At 47.3% G+C, this 16218-nt stretch overlaps 1 protein-coding gene across 1 annotated transcript in view; it reads left to right on the top strand.

The window, feature by feature from the left end:
* Nucleotides 1-1039: 1039 nt before the first annotated feature.
* OPRD1 (opioid receptor delta 1) overlaps nucleotides 1040-16218 on the top strand; it is a 145913-nt gene continuing 130734 nt past the window's right edge. Inside the window, exon 1 of the mRNA XM_069224113.1 lies at nucleotides 1040-3425. Within this exon, the coding sequence (XP_069080214.1) occupies nucleotides 3208-3425 (218 nt within the window). The 5' untranslated portion in view covers nucleotides 1040-3207. The remainder of the gene's footprint in view (nucleotides 3426-16218) is intronic.

Genomic DNA, 16218 nt, shown 5'->3' with positions numbered 1-16218 from the left:
CGGTCACTGTACTCTCTGGAGGGTACTCAGTATGTGTTCGGAGCAGTGGTCGGTATATACACAAACTGTGTTCTGTATGTCCCAGGAGAGGTGCTGAGTTTGAAAAGGTAATTTGGGTGCGCTCCGATGTTTTTTGTGTATGGTGTTAGAGGGAAGCGTGTCGGCTCCTGTGAGTGTTTCCTCACAATGCGTGCGCTATGAGAGGGGTGTGCTTCCATATGGACGCTTGCGTGTCCTCCTCTGTGCATTTGTGTGTGTCTGCTTGCATTTCACATGAGAGGGGTGTGCGTGTGCTCCCGTGGGTGCTTACGTGTGTTCCTCGCGTCGCTTGCGTGCACTGTGAGAGGGGTGTGCCTGTTCCTGCGCCGCTTGCGTGCTGTGAGAGGGGTGTGCGTGTGCTCCTTCGGGTGCGTGCGTGTGATATGAGAGGGGTGTGCGTGCTCCTCGCGCCGCTTGCGTGCACTATGAGAGGGGTGTGCGTGCTCTTCCCGCCGCTTGCTGTGCTGTGTGAGGGGCGTTCTGTGGGTGCCCTCCCTGTGCTTGATTGACAGATGGCGCCGTTGAAGCCCGCCTGCACGTGTTTCGGGCGCAGGACGGATATTGCAGCATCCCATAATATCAGCGGCCGGAGCTGACCCACCTGACAGGCAAAAGCAGGAGTCGGAAGCGGCCAAGGGGGATGCAAGAGTAGGCAGGGGAAGCAACCTTCCCCAGAAGAGGCAAGAGTAGGCAGGTGGGCAGCGTTCAGGAGAAGAACAAGCACAGAAGGCAGGTATCAGGAGAAAAGAAAAAGGTAGAATAGGAAACAGCACCAAACAGAAAAAAGCAATAGGGAGAGGAAGCAAGCGAAGGCAACATCTGGCAGCAGCAGCCAGAAACAGAGAAGAGTAACTTAGAAACCTAAGCGCTGCATCCAAAAAAGGAGTCAGTACCCGAGCCGAGCAGGCAACGGCCTAGAGAGGAGTAAAGAGCAGGCCACACAAGAGAGAGGAAGGAGCCTCAGCCAGGACAGGTAGCAACAGGCAGACATGCAGCAATCAGAACAGTAGCAAGCACAGACGGCAGCGTGAGCACACAGGAAGCTGCCGAGGAACCCTAGAACAGGCGTCCCATTCCCAGGCTAGTGGTAGCAGCAAGACTGGGAGCAGCAGCAGGCAGAGCGGCGCAGTCACGGGAGGTGTAAGCACAGACGCAGCCAGAAGAGGACACAGCACCAGAGAGAGAAAGGGTCTTGGATGTGAAGCACACGAGGAGGCAGCAGCCAGGGAAGAAGCAGGTGTTAGAGGTGTGAGAAGCAGGCAGAAGATTCAACAACCAGGTTAGGTGGAGGTACCAGGCAGAGCAGCACGCAGGAGCAGGCAGGGAGTGTGGGACGAGCTACCAGAGGAGGCATAAGAGGCAGCACCAGACGGAGGCAGCAGTATCGAGGGCATGGGACGACAACAGCAAGCAGCTGTCTGCGGGGAGGTAGACGGCACCATTGAGCCAGTCGACATGAACTATAGACTGTTTCTCTGAACCCCGAGCCCGCAGCACTCTTGCACCAGCTGAGTGCACAATGACTGTATCGATGAAAGCTACCTTGTCGGGAACACAGCAGCTGGGAGATAGCCGGGACTGACCCGTTCTCCCAAGGACCTGTGTCTCAGCCTGCGCAGACACCGCCCTCAGACACAGCACCACAGCAAAGCTGTCTTCTCACCCCAGGACCTGTGTCTCAGCCTGCGCAGACAGCGCAGACACCGCCCTGGGGTACAGCACCACAGCACTGCTGAATTCTCAGCCAAGGACCTGTGCCTCACCCTGCGCAGACACCGCCCTGAGACACTGCACCACAGCACTACTGACGTCTCACCCAACGACCTGTGCCTCACCCTGCGCAGACACCACCCTGAGGCACAACACCACAGCACTGCTCCTTTCTCACCCCTTAACCTGCACAGACACACACCGACGCACAACACCACAGCACTGCTCATTTCTCGCCACTGCTCTTGTGTATCTCCCTGCACAGACACACTCTGGAGCACAGCACCACAGCCCTACTCCTTTCTCACTACTGGAACTGTATGTGTCTCACCCTGCAGAAACAAACACTGAGGCGCCTCAGGCACAGCACCACAGCACTACGACTTCCTCACCACTGGACCTGTGTCTCACCCTGCACCGAGGCGCAGCACCACATCACTGTTTCTTTTTCATCTCTGGACCTGTGTCTCACCCTGCACAGACACAATCTGAGGCAGAACACGACCAAACTGTTGACTTCTTACTATACGACAGTGCCTCCTCCTGCACACAGACTCCAAGAAACAGCACCGCGGGGCTGCTCCCTTCTAAGCACAGTACAAAGCCTCCCCCTGCACAGACACACTCTGAAACACAGCAGCGCCGGGTTGCTTCGTTCTTGCTGAATGGACGGATCCACCTCTGTAGAGACCCACTCTGGAGCACAGCACCACAGCAGTGCTCCCTTCGCGTCACAGGAAGCCCCGCGTCTCCCCCGGCACATGCTCTGAGGCATCACACCACAGGACCACTCCCTCCTCACCAAAGAACCCGTGTCTCATCCTGCGCACACCGAGGTACGGATCTCATTCTCACCACAGGATAGTGCCTAATTTTTACACACACAGACTCTGAGGCACTGCACTCCCATCCCATCACGGGACACAAGCCTCCTCCTGCGCACAGACTCGAAGGCACAGCACCGCGGTCTGCTCCCTTCTCCGCATAGGGACCCTGCCTTCTCCTAAGCACAGACCCGAAGTCACATCACCCCTTGCTTCTCCCTTCTCCTGAAAGGGCCACTGCCTCCTCCTGCACAAGACCCTGAGGTACAGCACTGTCTGCTCACTTCTTCTCATAGGACCCCTGCCTTCTCCTAAAGACAGATTAGGAGGCACAGCACCCCTGGCTTCCCCCCTTCTCCTCCAAGGGCCACTGCCTCCTCCTGCACAAGACTCAGAGGGACAGCACTCCGATCTGACCCCTTCTCACAGACGGGCCCGTGCCTCCTGCACAGAGACTCGGAGGCACTGCACTCACCCCTTCTCCCAGAAGGTCCGTGAGCTGCCCCTTCACCCCGGGAGGACCGCAGGAAGAATCCCAGCCCGCGGGAAGGGCAGGGTTCTCCCGTGGCCTCGGATGAGGCTTGGCTGAACAGCCTCTGCAGTGCCAGGCTACGAAAGGAGAGCGCGGGGCAGTATGGAGCTGTCCACCATGTCCGGTGCTGGACTCTACCCCGACTCCCTTTTCTACAACGCCACGGGCTTCACCTTCAACGGGAGCCTAAATGAAACCAGACCATACCCGGTGAAGAACATCACGTCCATCGTGATCGCTATCGCCATCACTGCGCTGTACTCCGTGGTGTGCGTGGTGGGGCTGCTCGGCAACATCCTGGTCATGTACGGCATCGTCAGGTAAGTGTGGGCCCGAAAGTGTATGTGCGGTGCATGCACAGCATGCCTCTTGCTGCATCGTGCAGTTACAGCTCACCACAGAGAATCATTGTTAGCGCACAAGGGGTCGTGGAAGAACTGGGGAACAGTAGGGTATGTAGGAGCGCCGAGAAGCAGGGGCTTACTAGTACGGGGTCTGTCCAGTAGTTTCTCCATCCCGGTTTTCAAAGTTTTTGAACCTGTGGGATGCACGCGGATTTCTGCAGTAGGTGCATTCACTCAGCAAGCTATCCCATCGTCTCCCGAGAGGGGGCAGGGCAGCCAATATATCGTGCTCAGGCCAGAGTCTCCAGAGGTTGGTGGACTGCGAGAAGTGGAGGGTCCGGCAGGGCTGGGGTGCTCAGATCTGTGCAGCATGGCACTCCCCATTCATACTTTGAGCCGCACCTGGCCAGGATCACAGGGCCTCCATTTCCAGGCATGAATGAATCGTGCATTGGTTGTAACTAGGATAGGCTGAAGCAAATAGCAAAGTCCACTGAATGAGGACAGCAACTATGGCTATTGTGATCTGCGAGTAGATAGAATCATGTGCACACAAAATACAGACCCGAGAGCACGTTTGAAACAGACAGGGATCACCAAACAGAGGCAGGCCCACCAGCACAAACACCTAGGCATACCTACAATAGGACACCAATAGTTAACTCACCCAGACACCAGCGCAGGTAGAAATGAAGACTCTAAAAACATGTGCCCCTTCCCAACGCACAGGGCCACAGCACAGTCCTACTGAAACATCAAGGATATAGGCACCTACATACACAATATGCAGTGCACAATACACAGAGCTTGCAGAACAGATATTTATTAAGCACCTGCTTGTGCACACACATAAACGTGTGTGCCTACGCGCACGCGTACACACACATACGCACGCACTTAAATATATAGAACAGCAGACACAGCACATCCGTACAGGCACCAATAACAAACACATTGAGACATGATCCGGCACAACAACATGCAACAACATTCCGGCTCATATACACATACAGTGCTAATACAGGTATGCAAGAACCTTTCTAGTAGAGCACAGTGTAATCACCAACACTCAAACATACACAAACCAGAACACAGGTGCTTACAGTCAGACAATTTACAATTTAGAGGTTAACTGTATATATAAGACTGGACGCTGACTAATACGATTGTGGGTGAGCACTGCATAGAAACGTATATATGTTTACTGATACACATCCTGGCGTTATATGCAACCACTGTAGGTTGTATGAACTAAAGGTAGACCTATCAACATACGGACATAATGCGTCCCCCCACAAACAAACGCAAAGACCAGCGCAGACAACATAAATAAAGCATGCAGCCATTTAGCAACATAAACTAGCTCAAGTCCCAACATTATGTTACATAAAAAAACAGCTCAGAAACCCACCAACACACGCCAATCAGCTAAACATGGCACATAAACAGAGGCTTACTAGAGCTTCAAACTACAGCTCCAGTACTCCCTTTCACACACGCACCATCACACACGCGCTCAAACACGCGCGCGCAGACATACACAGGCACACACGCGCACATACACAAACACGCAAACACGCACGCACGCACACACACACGCAACACACACAGCAGCAACAACCACAACAAGAAACCCATCAACATAACCCACTATCAAACATCAAGCTTTTTTGAGTTTTCCGATACCGTGTTGCTGTGTCATGGATTTCAAACATACTTGTTAACCCTGCAGCACAGTGCAAGATATTACACATAAGATAACGTTTGGTCATACATTATGGCCCTACAACGCCTTCTTGGGGATCAGGTCATATGATAAACCACAAGGGTAATCATCAATTAACATCAACAAATTTATGAAAACTCTTTAGGATGAAAACACTTGTTACCATTGGCTGGGAAACTAAAATCCACGAGAATTCTGGGATAAGCAATGAAATCGATAGTTGAGTCAAATATGACATCACCAATGGCATCAGGCATGATCACTGGTACAGCATTAACTATTAGTTTATATGCTGATGAAAGATTGCATTGCCACTGTAGGCCAACATATGTACCTACATAGATGAATATGAAAAAGATGGAATACTTCCAATGAAATCCAACAAATGCCATCAAAGAGATCACATGGAACTGAAAGGCTCAATTTGTGCAGATACTGGAAGAACGAATGGTATAAATTAATTTACAGACAGCAGATGCCATCATAAATATTCACTACATACAAAGACAACTGAGACATCAAGAGTTTAAAGACTTAGGGGCAGATTTACGGAAAGTGGGGCTGCACCCAATGCAGCACCACTTTCCTTGCACCCCTTACTGCCCCCCTACAGCCACCATGTGTGTGCCGTATTTAAAATACGGCGCACCATGGTGCAGGGTAGGGGGCACTATCCTAATTATTTTTGATGCTATTGATGTACTCTGCAGGAGTAGGCCCAAAATATTGGTGCTACTCCTGCAGAGTACATAGGGGTCCATTATAAATAATGGTGTGCCCCCTTTTAGCGCCTGCTCTGAGCAGGCATTAAAAGTGTCGAAAAATATGGCGCTAGGAAATCGCTTAGATTTCTTTGCGCCATTTTTTCAACCCCCCCAACGGGGAAACACCCCCCCTTGCATACATTATGCCTGGCGCAGGCATAATGTGTGATGCAAGGGTTTACAAAGTGGCTCAATGTAGGCATTGCACCTCTTTGTAAATATGGTGTGGGGAAAATGCCAATTTAGCGCCGCCTTAGCGTAAAAAAATGATGTTATGGCGGCAGTACAGAGGCGCTAGGGGCTCTTAAATCTGCCCCTTACTTTCCTACTGAAGTTACATGGAAAAAAATATTTCCACCGGCTATGCTATTAATGAGATGACCTAATAAAGACTTCATGCGAATAAAAGATTCACTACTGCAGTCTGAATGTAGATGCTTCCATAGCAATTAGATACAGAAGAAAGATAACTACGTAACATGAAAAGAAAAAAAAGGACGCTGTTAAAATGATAAGAAAGAAAAGATAAATATATAGTAAGCTAGCTAGTTAGATAGATAGATAGATAGATGGATAGATAGATAGACAGATATGGGTGGGTGATTGGATGGATGAATACATGAATCAATGTATAGATGGATACCAATTAGAGAAGAAAAGTAACTACACCATAGAAAAAGGCACTATAAGAGATTGCAAGATTAGAAATAGGGGTGTATGAAATTCATGTAATTACACAAAATTGTGGCAAATTTACACAACATTTTTGCATAATTACATATAATTTCATGAAATGCAAATCCATCATTTTGTGCTATATTTTAAAATGAAATGTGACCTCTCATCAATTTTTGGTGCTAGGGCGCAGTTAAACAAAAGCACCATAAAATACAGTTGCTGGTGTTCTGTTGTTCCCATGAGAGCACTGTAAATTGTTACTGTGATGGCACATATGTGGCAAACATTTACAGTGAGTGCTATTTAATTACACAAAGTTGCATAATAGTGTCATTTTGAGAAATTCGTGTAACAGACAACACAAAATTACATCAATTATGAGAATTACACAGGCATAATGTGAATTTCACTCAGACCTAATTAAAAAGTGAGGTACGATGGCCAGTAAGAAATGTCAGAATATAGAAGTGTAGGTCTACAAATCTCCAAACCCCCTAACTGTCCCCAAGGAAATTGCCTGTATGATAAACCCTGTAGTATCAATGCGAGCCAGTTGGTGCCCTGAGTTTATATCAAAGAAAGATTACTTCAGTTTCATTCACATGTAATAGATATATGCACAAATATTAAACACAGATAGATGTAAACCTGTTGTACCACTGTCAGCAACTAAAAAACCTCATAAAGTATATGTAAAGTCTGCTGCATTTATATATTCTGAAGTAACAGTAATCCTCGCAGACTTTAAATGGACTCCATATGCGAATTATATGGGGTAAAATTATAAGCAATGCAATGAATACTTCTTCATGGCTACGCTCTGTACCATTGTGTCCCAGTGCCAACTGATAATGAGGGCTGAGCATGGCCCTTGGCCAAGCATTAAATTCAGTGTATGCTGGGTATATACTAGGCTTCCATTAAACTTGTGTAATTCTGTAATTTCAAATTAAGCAAAACACTTCAGAACTTTTCACTATTTTGCGTGACTCAAAATTGTGTGTCATTTTTGCTTTTCGAGACACTGGTTTGACCAGAAAATATCTTGCTGGAAGACACTTTCTTCTTGAACTACATGACACTTAACCTTATATACAAAGTTAATTTGGGGATTTTTGCAAAGCCTAATGCATTCTGGCATCAGTGCAGATTTAGGGATTATGTCATAGTTAGCGTAAAGGAATCACGTGGAGTACTAGTGTCCAATGTGGTCCAAGAGGGCAGTGTCGATCCAAGTTTATCATATTAAAAGATTATCAGATCTTGAGGTAATATGAAATCCAGGTTAAGCTTCTTAAGCTTTGTATAAAGTATATTAATTCAATGTGGTTTTGTAGCCATGCTGGGGGCTGCACAATGCCCAGATGTAGTAAACATGCTCACTGTGCCATAGGACTCAAGCTATACTTCACTAATGAGGCCTAGGTAGGTAGACAGTATGGGGTTGCTTGTATTCCCATCTAGAGGGGCCTGATCTGGTAGTTCGGACTGGACTGTTCATCATGGAGCAGGACCCAAATAGATTTGCATTGGGCACAACTTTGCTTAGAAAGGTACATTGGGCAAAAAACATGGTCTGAAATGTGGCCCACGCAATAGCCGGTGGCTGAGATTGATTCAAGCATTCCTTCCATCACCTTGTTGTTTTTACAGGTTACATGACCCGCAGCAGGGCTACAAAGACATATTGAAAGCTCTGATAATATTTTCCCTTTCTTTGTACAGTTGTCATCTAGTTACTTGGATCACATATTTCGGCCTATACATTTTAATGATAATGCTAGTACTGTGTGGTCACCTTGGTGTGTGAGTACTACTTTTTGGACCAGCTCACATCCCTGGTTTAACCCCCACATCTTTTATCTAATATCAATAAAACTTTTTGTTCATTACATGGACTAATTTCAATTGTTCTTGCATTTGGTCTTGAGGGATAGAATTGTTGTAACCCCCCCCTCCGACTTTAAGGTTGCAGTGAATTTTGCCTAGTTGGACCTTGTCTTTCATATATTAAATACCCCTGTCCGGCTTGGATCTACAGGATTTTCATAAGATTTCTTTACATTAAGGTCAACCTTCCCCAGAAAGAATAAAAAAGGAAGCATGTTTTGCCTATGTACTGACCATGACAACAGTAACTGCAGAGGCACTGAAGAACACACACGTAATTAAATATGCCATTTTATTCTGATCAGATTTACCCCAGTAATTTATCGTATTGTAATTTTTTTACAGCAATTCCAACAGACCATGAAATATCACATATATTCCCACGCTCAACAAGCCTTCCAACTGTTTCTTTTTAATGCGCATTGAAATAAATCTACCTAGCCATGGGTTCACGTGAAAAGTGGGCACCAAGGCCTTGGCCTTTGCGAATGAGTGCCACTCTGGCATTGCCCTCGTTACTCGGGCGATGACTGTTTGACCCTGGGCTACCATTGCGACAGTGATAGAGGGATGTCGAATCCAACAGATGGCAGAAACATTCGACGGTATTAAATAGCAGCTGTTGCCGCCTGACCAGTTGTGGGTAACTCCTGTAATATGCTGTCTCAGAGGCCCGTGCCTGTCATCGACAAATGAGCTCAGGAACTCACAATGCATAGCATGCAAATAGACAGGCGGGGATTAAGATATAGAGAGGCGGCGATGTGGCCCAGATAGATAGATAGATAGATAGATAGATAGATAGATAGATAGATAGATAGATAGATAGATAGATAGATAGATAGATAGATAGATAGCAGTGGCGGCATGCAGCTTTAGGAGGGAGGGGGTGGGCGGGGCACACACACTCATTCTTTCTCACACAGACACGCACGCACGCACATCCATTAACAACACTCATACCATTCAAACATGCACGCACGCACCAAACATTCATTTTAAAACATCACACACACTCATTCTTTCACACATGCACGCACGCACATCCATTAACAACATTCATACCATTCAGACATGCACGCATGCACCAAACATTCAATTTAAAACATCACACACATACACACACACACACTTACCTTCGGCCTCCAGGTCCCAGGAGGGTTGGGACTGCTGCCTTCCCTCATAGATAGATAGATGCACGGACAGATAAATGGGTTCCCTGGAATGAATGATCAGTAAATAGAAAGAGACTAGAGAACACATATACATTTTGCAATACCATCCCATGTGTAATTAATGAAAAAAAATGTGGAATCTCAAACCACTGTAAAAAATGCCAGGTCCTTTCGCCCAATGCCTGGTTAAATGTTTGCTCTCTCTCTCTTGAGTCTACTTCCCTTTGCCACCCTCTGCCCTATTAATCTTCTGGCAGAGATTTTCGATTCTTGGATGCAATGAGGTAAGCTACTTCAAAACCTCAATATGCTCTGGACGTCCAGATTGTTACTTTCAAGGCACATTGACGTCACTTTCTGGGGTTAATTGATGCGTGCTTGATGTGAAAGCAGCTCAACCAAACAATTTCCACTCAGGATGTACAACCGCCTTACCAGAGGCAGAGTCGACCTAGGACACATGGCGGTTAACCCCCACCCTCAGGTCAGCAGTCAGAAAGGGCGCAACATCAAATGGTGGGAGAAACCCCGCCAAAGTGGGAAGGGAGTGAGTAGTCACTCAGTGACCAGGACATTCAGGCTTTAAACCGCTCCATCACAAGGGGAGGGGCATGTCCACATGTGGGAACAAAAGGCGACGTGGACAAGCAACACAGTTGCCAGGGAGAATCAGCACAATTCATAGAGGAAGGCTTTAGGAGTGGTTTTCGCATATCATATGAGGGGCTGGTAAAGGAAAGGCTAGGTAAAACCCCTAAATCTGTGGCAGAGAATATAGAGAAGAAAGGAGGTCAAGGAGCATGGATTAGGCTGTGTGGGGCGACCTTTCTACCACTAAGAGATTTCATAGTTTTTCCCCTGGGGTAGTCCCCAAAAAAAGAGCCAGGACAATTTAGGCTCGTTTACCACCTGTGTTACCTAATTTGGTGAATGATGGGTTAGATCAATAAAAATGCTCAATTTTATATCCCACACTGGACAATGTGATTGATATGCTAAGGGGGAGAAGTAGAGGTGCCCTTATGGCCAAAGAAGACATAGAGTCGCCCTTCCACCTCCTCCCAGTGCATCTGGATAGCTGTCATCTCCTGGGCTTCTTCCTGGATGGGGACTTTTACTATGACAAATGCCTGCCCATGCCCTGCTCGATATTGTGTGCCTACTTTAAGGCCTTCAGCACATTCTTTGAATGGGCATTAGAGGAGAGGTGCCCAGGGGGAAGGAAGCTGCACTATCTAGATGACTTCCTCTTTATAGGAGCACCTGGCTCTGACCAGTGCAGAAGCATGAAGGAGCAGTTCCAGGCATTGCCGGAGCAGTTGTGGGTCCTGCTAGCACAGGATAAGAGGGCTCCTCCTCATTCCTTACCTTTTTGGGGATAAAGCTGTATTCAGTTGAAAGGGTACACAGAGACCTTTCCCAAAAAGTAGTGTCCATAAGAGATGACATCAAGAAACTCTTGGACAGGGAAAAGCAAAACTTAATGAACTACAATAATTACCAGGGAAGCTCAGTTCTGCAGTCAGGGTATTCCCAGTGGGGCGCACATTTGTGAGACCCCTGGCATGGCTAACATAAGGAATCACACAAAAGCTGCACAGTGTCAGGCTGACAAATGGGGTCAAGGGAGATCTACAGCAATTGTTCAGATTCTTGGAGAACTTCAGTGGGACCCTAGACTGGGGTGAATCTTGGGTGACAGCTGTGCAGTTATGCCTCCACACAGCTACAGCAGACAGTGAGGAATTTGGAGGCATACTATGATCAGTGTGGTGTTCTGCCAAATGGCCCATCAGTTGGCTTGAGAAGGGGCTAACCAGGAATGTGGCACTATTAGGGTTATTCCCAATAGTATTGACCTTCACTATATGGACGGCATGGCTGGCAAACAAGCAAGTGACACTGTAGTCTGATAACCTTGCAGTAGTACAGGCAATAAACCTGGGGACAGTGGGCTGCCTAAGGGTGTTAAAGCTCCTGCTGTCACTTGTTGCTGTCAGCTGGGGAACAAGATAGAAGTTAGGGCTAGACACATGTTAGGATGTGACATTGATATCCCTGACACCCTCTCTTTTTTTCCGTTGCAAAAGTTCAGCCAACTGGCTCCATATGTAGACAAGCAGATGACACCTCTACCGGCAGACGTGGGGGGCAGTGGAGCTGACCTACCAGTGCTTGTCGACAAGGCATTAGCCCCCATAACTACAATAACCTATCATAAGTGTATAGAGCAGTTCAGGAAGGTGACTGGGGGAATTCGAGAAGCTGCCACTGAGGTTGAGGAGTGGGCCAAACCCAGATCTTGGGTGCAAGCACACCTCAGCACAGTAGCATATCGCTCAAAACTACATAGGGGGTGGAGCTGACCAGCATATTTTACTGCCATGTGGCAATGAAGGGCTGGTGCCACGTGCAGCCAAGGGGCCACTACACCAGGCACTGATCAAGTCTGAGTGGTTAAAGGCGATACTAAATACCTTCCCTGGGGTATGTAGGTCCACCGAAGGTACTCAATTGTTCAAGGCGGCCTTTGCAGTTGCATTCTTTGGGACATTTAGAGTTAGTGAAATAGTGGCACCTGCTAGGTGGAAACCAGTCTAAACATGTTTGTGGTTGGCAGACCCACAGAAGGGGAACAAGCATTTGGTGTTGTACCTGAGGAGGTCAAAGACTGACCAGGATGGGAAAGGGCAGGTCACACGGCTGGATTGCCTTGCGACCAGTGAGTACTGTCCAGTATGTATAAATCCCAGCTACATACAGATCGGGGGGGCATTGTTAATGCACAAGGATGGCAGCTTCCTCAGCAGGTTTCAGTTCATGACAGTTTTACGCCTGGCCCTGGCAAAGGCAGGCTTACCTCCCACCCACTTTGGTTCACACTCATTTTGCATTGGGGTGGCCACAACAGCAGCAGCACCTGGCAGCACCTAACATGGCGGAGGTAGGGATTCAACGCTTAGGGAGAATGAGGTCCTCAGTATTTAAGTCCTCCATTAGGCTGGCAGCTTGCTAACTTAGGCATACTCTCTTGTTGCAGGGAGCAGTACTAATGAGTGGTCAGTCTGGATAAAAGGACATTTATACGTCACAAGAGCACAATGGGGAGCCAGTGGCAAGAACTTGGTGACACCAAAGGCCTGCGCAACACCAAGGTGATATGGCTGGGGAGATGAGGCATGAGGTAGAAGGAACTTCTCCGATGGTACGGGGGGAGTAGTGGGGTCACAAGCACCTGGATGAGGTTTCCTACCATATGGGGAGCAACAGCCTTGCTGCAATGGGCCACAAGGTGCTATTGGAAGCCGTCAAGGTGGATTTAGCCCTCTTATCCAGACTGATTCGCCCAGTCAACGGTTTGGTCATAAATTATCATGAGATTTCAGTGGTGAGGGGAGGAGAACCAAAGAGCGGTAAACAGATATAGGAGGAAGTTAAACAAAGCCATGAACAAGTTCTGCAGAGTCATGGGCTGGGGCTTCGTAAGGCACGGTCTCATCAACATGAGGATGCCAGTTTTTCATGCTGGGGGTGGGGTTCAACTATCCATTGTAGGAGTGGATATGTTCATACTAAACATCGTCAGGGCAGTCACATTGTTGTGTTTTTACTAAATCTTGGGGGGAGCTGTCGCAGGTCAATAAAACACCACAACCGTGATGGGAGTTGCAAGATTGTAACAACAAACATCCTCACACTAAAGGTGAAAGGGGGAAATGGCCCCGGACGAGGTCCTTTGTATGCCTCACAGCAGGGATGCGCAATTACCCAAACAGGGTCCTTGGAATGCCGCATGGCAGGGACACATGAAGGCAAACAAAGGGTAAGATGCGGTCAGTCATGGCACCTGTGGCCCAGGCACGGCCTCATGACCACTAGAGCCATCCATCCAGTAGCAGGGGAAGCCTTGAAATTGCAAACCGGCGCACCGAGTAGCAGCTAAAGGAGAGCTGTCATGACAAGCGAAATGATTTATGACTGTTTGAATGAGACATGACATATTGAACTGATTTGAATGTTACTGTACATTAAAGTTGAATGGATACACATAGTATTAAGAATGAACGCTTTTATTACCACATAAGATATTCATGCTGGACATGGTAATGACCATATATATTGTGACGATCTATGTACCAGATTTTGATGCTAATAAACTGTGCCCATTCTACCACCATAACCAATCTGGTCTCTTGGTATCCTTTAGTGATGGGTAGGTGAACAGCAGGAGGGCCTCCGGCGATCGACTGAGCAGCTGGGGGCATGGAGTGTTTAAACGTGAAGCCTCTGTGGTTTGGGAACTTAAGAGAATCTAACCATTCCCTGCCAGGGTGAATGAGGGTGGGGAATTGAGACGTTCACATGTTAGGAAATGCGGGTTTGTGACATTACAGGCCAAGACCATCCAGCATCATGATGTACGAGGGGTGTAGGTTACTGAGGTTAGGACGGTAGGAATTTAGCTTTTCGGTGTCAGAACCGAAGAGAAGCAAACGATGTATTATCAAAGTGTCTAAGGGTGCGAGTTCTATGACTGCAGACCCAAAGATTTCCCACCAGTTTCATATCGGGCTGCATGGCTGAAAAGGCGTTGTTACGTCAGAACGTAAAGCTAACACTAGAAGGAGGATGGGCACCTTGTCTTATCAGGAGTGGGGGCACGTCTATGGAATGTGATGGCAGTCGGTCAGGTTCGTCCGCATGGGTGTCAGAGTGTACGACGTTAAGCTTTTTTGGGATTTGAGGCCAGAATGTGTGAAGAATAACTGTGACGGCAGATTTATTGAGCGGTTGAAGCTTCAGGACAGGAGCCTATCAAATTGGACTTTTTAATGTCTATGACTATGAAATGTGGCCTGTTGAAGGTCAGAAAATATGAGTGAAGTGACAGCTGATGCGCGAATGTTAATTATATATCACCCTAAGAGCTTTGATCCCATAATGCACGGGGATGTGGCAGATTCTGATGTTACACAATAGATAATTGGGTAGTTTTCTGGGGTAGCAGAATGCATGAGGTTTTCAGCTTTGTAATGTGATAATGGCTAATGCAACTTCAAAAGGTGCTGGATATGCATGACTCCGTGATGCCAAGCTGATTGGCTCAGTATTTTGATGTCACAACTTACGCGTGAATGTCAGAGTTCAGGGTCAATAAGGTTGAGACTTTGAGGTTCTTGTTAGGTTTTTTAAAGTCAGTTAAAATGTATAAGGGTTGGAATTCTATGTTGTCGGAATGTCATATTGAATGAGGGCAAAACATCTTTTGTTGTTCTGTCAAATAGAACATAAGTTTCACAAATTGTTTTGGGGTATTATAGTCTTGGATAGGTGAGTCTCTCTGCGAGTAGAATCTATGATGCGTCCTTGATTCCCCAAACTCATCCCTCAAAGTGAGGCAGCTTGAGATAACCTGTTAATAATGCTGTGCAGGTACACACTGTAACTGTTCCTTCAAAAACCTGATACTGTTTTTTACAACCCAGAGCTGATGGGTAATAGCTAGGCTAATAGCTAGGCTGAACATTGTGAGGCTGCATGGGTTGCAGTCACCACGCTACATAACTAATGGGAGCACACAGACGAACACACACAGATACACAGACACATGCAGATATACATACACCACAGAGAAGCACACTCTCTTTCAAACACAGAAAAAAACACACACTCTCTCAACACACGCACACACAAATCATGCTTTATTTGGTTCAAAGAGATACTTACGGCCACAAACACACAGGCGCATACCCCCCTCACACACATACAAAGCAAGAAGTTAACATACAAGAAGCACTGCCTCTATGGCTCCTCCAAAGCCTTCTGTTGCGGGCTAGGACAGGTGTGTGGGGCCTGATGGGGATGGCCAGGAAGAAGAGCTAATGGCGACCTTCCGAAAACTGTTTCTTTGGGCCTGCTGCACTCTCACCAGGAGCTTGTTGTTTCATCTGCCCCGGACCAGTTTCTTTACAATATACAGACCTTTAATTGGCATTGCATCAAACAGCCACCACTAGAGATATTTTTTGGGTGGGAAAAGTAAAAATGGGTCACGCCATGCTCTTGTGGTTGTGCTGCCGATGAATGAGAAGGCAGAGCCATGAAGGATAGAAATGAAGCTTGTCCACAAACAGCAAAGAGCGCCCCAGAGTGGTGAACCCAAACCGTGGACAGAAAGCCACAACGGGTATTTCCTTGATGAGGAGCAGTAGTGTTCCCCGAAGTCTTCTCCGAGTGGTCTACCTGAACTGTGTTCACCGTAGTTAGGTCATGAATTATTTCTGGTGTTCGCTCACCATGGAAAGCATCAGTCATCAACATACGCCATGCAGCAGGTACTATGTGCCAGAAAAATCCCTTGTGTCTTGAAGTCTGCAGATGCAATCAGTAGACATGTCATAGACAGTTTAAGCGAACAAAGGTGTCACTTAGATTGACATCTTAAACTCTCTGTCACTAAACCCTCCTCCGATAAAAAACGTGTTATTTGTCAATTGAGATTCCAACACTGAGGTTCTTCGCAAGTAGCACAGAGG

This window comes from Pleurodeles waltl, chromosome 3_1 (assembly GCF_031143425.1).
Source record: "Pleurodeles waltl isolate 20211129_DDA chromosome 3_1, aPleWal1.hap1.20221129, whole genome shotgun sequence".
Lineage (NCBI taxonomy): Eukaryota > Metazoa > Chordata > Amphibia > Caudata > Salamandridae > Pleurodeles > Pleurodeles waltl.
This window is presented reverse-complemented; position numbering and strand designations above follow the sequence as displayed.